The sequence below is a fragment of the Bubalus bubalis genome, chromosome 10 (assembly GCF_019923935.1).
Source record: "Bubalus bubalis isolate 160015118507 breed Murrah chromosome 10, NDDB_SH_1, whole genome shotgun sequence".
NCBI classification, from domain to species: Eukaryota; Metazoa; Chordata; class Mammalia; order Artiodactyla; family Bovidae; genus Bubalus; species Bubalus bubalis.
In genome coordinates, this window is record NC_059166.1 from 38,364,528 (window position 1) to 38,370,527 (window position 6,000).

The 6,000-nt window shown below is 35.9% G+C and overlaps 1 protein-coding gene across 1 annotated transcript in view; it reads left to right on the forward strand.

Annotated features, from left to right (window-relative positions):
- The window catches only part of THEMIS (thymocyte selection associated), a 189,275-nt gene extending 184,420 nt beyond the window's left edge, over nt 1-4,855 (forward strand). The window contains exon 6 of the mRNA XM_006058845.4: nt 4,517-4,855. Coding sequence (XP_006058907.3) covers nt 4,517-4,548 — 32 coding nt within the window. The 3' untranslated portion in view covers nt 4,549-4,855. The remainder of the gene's footprint in view (nt 1-4,516) is intronic.
- Nucleotides 4,856-6,000: the final 1,145 nt, after the last annotated feature.

The window sequence follows — 6,000 nt, forward strand, 5'->3', positions numbered from 1 at the left end:
AACTTTGAAAATTTGTCTCAGTGAGTCTCTAAGTTCTTGTACATAAATGGTCATTTAATGAGCATGTTAAAAATACATATTCTTGGGATTTTCTCTCTCTAGTAGTGTTGATAACCTCTGGTGGGTTATATCCATCCCATTGCCTGTTATTGTACTGCCCTCAAGCTAAGAATATTTTTTTTTTTATTTTTCAACCACTTAAAAATACTTTAAGATATTTAAGATAAAATATATATTTAAAATAAAATATTTATCAGATATTTTCTGACACATGAAAATTATCTGAAATTCAAATTTCAATTTTTATATAAAGTGTTACTGCAACAGAGCCACACTTATTCATGTGCACATTGTCTGTAGCTGCTTTTGTGCTGTATCAGCAGAATTGAGTAGTTTTGACCAAGACCATATGTAAAGCCTAAAATTTTTACGATTTGGCCCTCTAGAAGGAAACTTTGCTAACCCCTGCTCTAGAAAGTCTAATTCAGAAGTTCTCAAGAAAGAACAGTAATTGAATTGATTTCAACATGTGTTTAGGTGATTGTTATACTGAGGTCTGACGACACTTTGAAAGGTAATACAGTAGGAAAATTATGCACAACCTGTCTCTTCTTCTCCCCTTCTCATCACCTACTCCATCAGCAATTCCTATTGGCTTTATCCTCAAACAGTGTCTAGAATTTATCTTTTTTTTTTTTTTTAACCTAGTTCACTGCCATCAGCTTTGTCCAAACCATCATCATCTTTCATCTGGTTTCCTGTATTAGCTTCCTAACTAGTCAATCTGCCTCTGCCCTTGCCTCAGTATCCTCCATTCTCAACAGGCCAGCCAGAGTGAATGTGTTAAAAACCTTAATCTGATCATGTAACTCTTTTCTTCAGAATCCTCCAGGGGTCTCTCCACTTCTGTCTACCTTGGCATCCCAGCTGCTTCTCAGAAACGCTAGGAGCACTCCATCCTCAACACACCACAGGCTATTTTCTCTAAGTGGCATAGTCTTTCCCCTAGAAATTTGCATGTCTTTTATCTTTGTCTCATTTAGGTCTTTCCTTAGCCATTACCTTCTCAGCAATTTCTTCCACGAACACCTTATTTGAAATTGTAATCTCTTCATCGGGGTCTACTGATCTCCTTTATGCCATCTCACATGCTGCACACCTTGCTTCGTTATTTTGATTATGGGCCATCTTCCCCGCATGTGGGCTCCATGAGGACAGGAATTTTTATCCATTTGCTCTGTCCTTAGATTTAAAAGAGTTCCTGGCTTACTGCCAGTTCTCAATAAATATTTCTTGAATAGAGAAATGAAGCCCAGACTCCCATTCTGTTTGACAGATTATGCGTGATACCTATCAAACATGCAAAAACAATTGCCAGGAGTATAAGTCTGGTCTTTGAAAACTGACATAATATCTTGTAACCACCACGGATGAGAAGAATAAATTTGTATCATTTGCTTTTTTCCCTCTTAACCAATAACTTAGTTACAAAAGATGCTAAAGGAAAGTAAGTCGAGGAAGGGTACATGGGTGAAAATTCAGTTGAAGATGTTTGGAAGAGATTCTAGAAAGTTTCACAAAAAAGTGCTTCTTAGAGCAGGTAGATGTGGTTACTGCAAGTTTTACTTTTCAACATAAGGTTGAGCAGTTTGAGGAAAAGGACACTCAAAGTTTTCAAAAGGGAAAATTCAGGGCATGACTAGCCTTGGTTCAGTTAACTGTTTGGGAAAAATCAGCTTTATAAGAGAATGTAAAGTTGGTGATGGACAGGGAGGCCTGGCGGGCTGCAGTTCATGGTGTCACAAAGAGTCGGACACTACTGAGTGTGAACTGAACTGAACTGATGTTTCCCAGGAACTGAGTGTACATGATTCCACAGCCTTCAGTTAACATCATCATCTAAGTAATTATGAATTTTCAAAAATAGCCAGTATTCAATTCAAGGTAAGAAACATCACCTCCAAATTAATTTGGTGACATTTTCCAAAGGAGTGGTCGATGAATGCCAAAAGGTTTGATAGTTTTAAATCAATTTGAATTTTAAAACCTAAATAATTGTCAGAAAAATTAGTTCCTTCACATTTTGAGAATTCTTGCAACTTAATTCAATAAAGAATAAAGTTTCTATTCAACATGAAATCAGCTGTGTCTTAACTTCAGCTGGCCTTAAAGCTCAGGCATCATTGAGGGGATCCCCACCCTGGGTGGAAGATGGGGCTAATTCAGGCAGAGAGAGGCAACTTATAAGATCCCTTCCAAAACTAAGATTGTTGAAATCCTATTATTTTGCATTGAGATAATTTAATTATTTTAATTCCTCCCCTCCCATTTTTCTGCTTAACTCTGTACTATCTTAAATCAATTTATTGACAAGGGAAAGTGAGACTAATAACTGTCGAGATGACAGATTGAACTTTCAAGCTACAGGTTTGTGTGACTATGAGATAGTAATAGCGAGTAATATTTCTGTTGCACTTTACATTTTACAAAACACTTGCAGGTCCGTTATTGCATTTGATGTTTCCTCAATGCTATGATTCTGTTATTGCTACCAAAACTTACTCACTTGTAAGAAAATGGAATTCAGAGATTTCTCAAGACACACAGCCAGTAAATCTTAGAATCAGGATTCAGATCGAGTTCTTCAGATTGTTTCTCTGTACTGCAGTGTATCTGTTTCATTTGCCCTCCCCAGCCTCTCCCCTTAGGAAAAGCTATGCTGTCAGGGAGAAATTCGGTTGTTATCCCTTTTTGCAGATAAAGTCACAAAGATAGTCTGTGGTGGAAGTGGGGATTATATCTGGGCATACTGCCTAAGAATCCTGTGCTCTTTTATCTATAATGTATATTCCACAGTATGTAGTTTTATTGCTGTTTGTGATAAAAGGAAGACATAAAAATCTAAAGGCAGCAGTTGGGGATGGTGGATGATGAGGAGAGAGAGTGAAATCAAAGAGAGCATGGGGTCTAGACGATCTTCCTCTCATCCGACCCCACCTTCCAGCCCCCAGCCTCACTTAGCACTGAGGGGGAGTTGATGGAAGAAAATAAATTTAGGCCGTTAGGGGAATTAGCATGATGTGTGGAGAAATTCCACTTTTTTCTGCTTTGACATCCCCTTTCTTTTTTCCCAGTAAGTCTGTGAACTCCTCAGAGATCACAGACTCTATGTTTTGTCCTTATATTTTACACAGATAGTAAAACTAGGTAACAGTTGATGAAACAGTAAACCTCTTTATTGCAAAATATAAAACTTTTACATTTATTGACTCATTTGATCTTTGTCATAACCCTGTAAGATAGGCATTATTGTCCCTTCCCCCGACCTTGTTTTCAAAGATGAGGAAATAAGGTACACAAAGGTTAAGTAACTTCCTTAAGGTTATAGAGCCAGTGTGTAGCAGAAAAGGAAGGAAGAAAGAAGGAATGAAGGGAAGAAGAGGAAGAGGAAGGAGAGGAGAGAGGAAGCAAGAAGGAAGGGAGGAAGAAAGGAAGGAAGCAGAGGAGAAGGGAGGCAGGAAGGGAGGTAGGGAGGAAGTCATAGGCTAATGAATGCTCAGGGGCAACAACCTCAGAGTGTTCCTCTCCAGGTCCACGAGGCTAAGCACTTAATACTAGATCACTAGAGCAATGAGGAGTGCACAAGTGAAAGAAATGATCAGTTTTCTGTCCTGTTTGACCATTATAGTTCATGCCATTAGAATTTTTTTTTTATGCCCCATGCTCCACAAAGCCATAATGGAAAGAAGCGTCCATTTTCTCTGAACACAGACAGAGTGCAGGGTAGCTTACTTTCCTTGAGAATGTGACGTGATGTCCTTTTTTTTAAATTAATTAATTTATTTTAATTGGAGGCTAGTTACTTTACAATATTGTAGTGGTTTTTGCCATACGTTGACATGAATCAGCCATGGGTGTATATGATGTCTTAACGTCAAGTCTGTGCACATGTTTATTAGAAACTCGAGATTGTACAGCTTTTGCTTGAGACCTGTTGGCTTTTTTCATTTAACATAATAGGTACCCTTTTCTCCTCCACTAGATTTGGGCTCCAGTGCATAGCCATTGTGTCACAGCTGAGGTGATAGGTCTGCAATCGGACATTTTTTAGAACACAATCAAACTCTAGCCTCTTACTAGCTGTGTGATTACTAGGCAAGTCTCTTAACTTCACCTTGGAGTCAGGTTTTTACTTTACATTACCAGATAAAAGAGTTTTTATAAGCATAAACTAAAACACAAAGAAAAGCACATTGTAAACTGAAAGACACTTAACAAATTTAATGTATTATCTCACAGAAATATCTACTTTGTTTTTGAAGGGTTAACGTTAGTTCCTGGAGTTTGGGGTTTTTGTTTGTTTGTTTTGTTTTGGTTCTTATTTTGTTCTCAGTTCTCAAAAAACTTACAGGCAGGTAAGTGTCCTACAAACAGTACTTGAAAGCAAGTAGTTTCTTTCTTGACTATTTCTAATACATGTTTCTGATGGACCCCTCTTAATCTTTTTTTCTTACAGAAATCTTCAAAACTGAAGAACATAAAAAATAATGAGATGTGACAGAAGCCACTTGGGCAGTGAACATAAATGTTGCAATGTAAAAGCAAACCTAGCCTTCTAGCTGAAAAAATAGCCCCGAAAGGAGTCTGGGCCATTGCAAAGGCAAAGACAACAAAACTAATGCAATTATGTAAAATTTAAAAATAAAATAAAATTAAAAAAAAAATGAAAACAATAAAAAAAAAAAAAAACTTAAAGAGCAACCTAGGATATAAAATTCACAGTCTATTCTGTTGTGCCAAAATCTACATGTATTTTTTTTTTATTGTTTCTTGGGACATGTTTATTTAATGTGCACATTTTATTTTTGTGGTTTCTATTCCCACTACTGACAATTAAGCAATTGAAAATTACTTTTATACTCTAGTTTCTTAGTGAAAAATTTTAAAATAGGATAAAAGCTCACCAAATATCTTCACTTTCCTTAGAATTTGTTTTGCCATTTTTTAGTGTTATCATTATTGTTAAAAATAACAAAAAATAATTATATGAGAGTGATCTAAAATAACCAGGTTTCAAGTCAATATATGGCAAAACCAATACAATATTGTAAAGTAAAATAAATAAATAAATTAATTAAAAATAAATAAATTTTTAAAAATTTTAATAATAAATAAAATAACCAGGTTTCTTATGTGATTCCCTTGGAGCTGTGGAAATAAGTTTAACTTCACATTTTCATTTAGTTTTAGAAACATATAGTGAAAAATGTGTTTGACACTTGACAGTCAAAACACTGTGAGTTACAGGAAGTTCCCATAACTTTTTCCCCTGTGCCTTAATAACCAGAGTTCATTACTGCAATATCACCAAAGACCTGATAATATGCTTTATTAATTTATGTACTGTACACTAGATAACCCTTTAGTTAAATGTTTATTAGGATTGTATGGAAGCCATTTCATTTATATATCATTTATGTATTAAGTATACAGGGACAACATTATTTTGCCTCTAACAAAATGACGTGACAGAGAATTATACAGGAATTATGCATGTGTGCTGTTTTGTTCAATTCTTGTGACCCCATGGACTATAGCCTGCCAGGCTCCTCTGCCATGGAATTTTCCAAGCAAGAATTTTCCTGGGGTGGTTTGCCATTTACTCTTTCAGTGGATCTTCCCGATCCAGGGATCAAACCCGTGTCTCCTGCATCTCCTGCATTAGCAGGCAGATTCTTTACCACTGAGCCACCTGGGAAGCCATACAGGTATTATACAGGAATTTAATGGCCAACTTTGGACTTGTTTCATAGGTCATGCTGTATACAAAAATATAAGTAATCTCATATCTCCTAATTATTTTATATTATGTCTAGAAATTATTCACTCTTTTAGTACTAGTTTATGAGGACAAATCATGAAACAACTTTTCAACAGAAAAAAAATTACAATGAGAAATCTTTCATAAATGCTTATATTCTGACTTAACTTGCTTCTCTG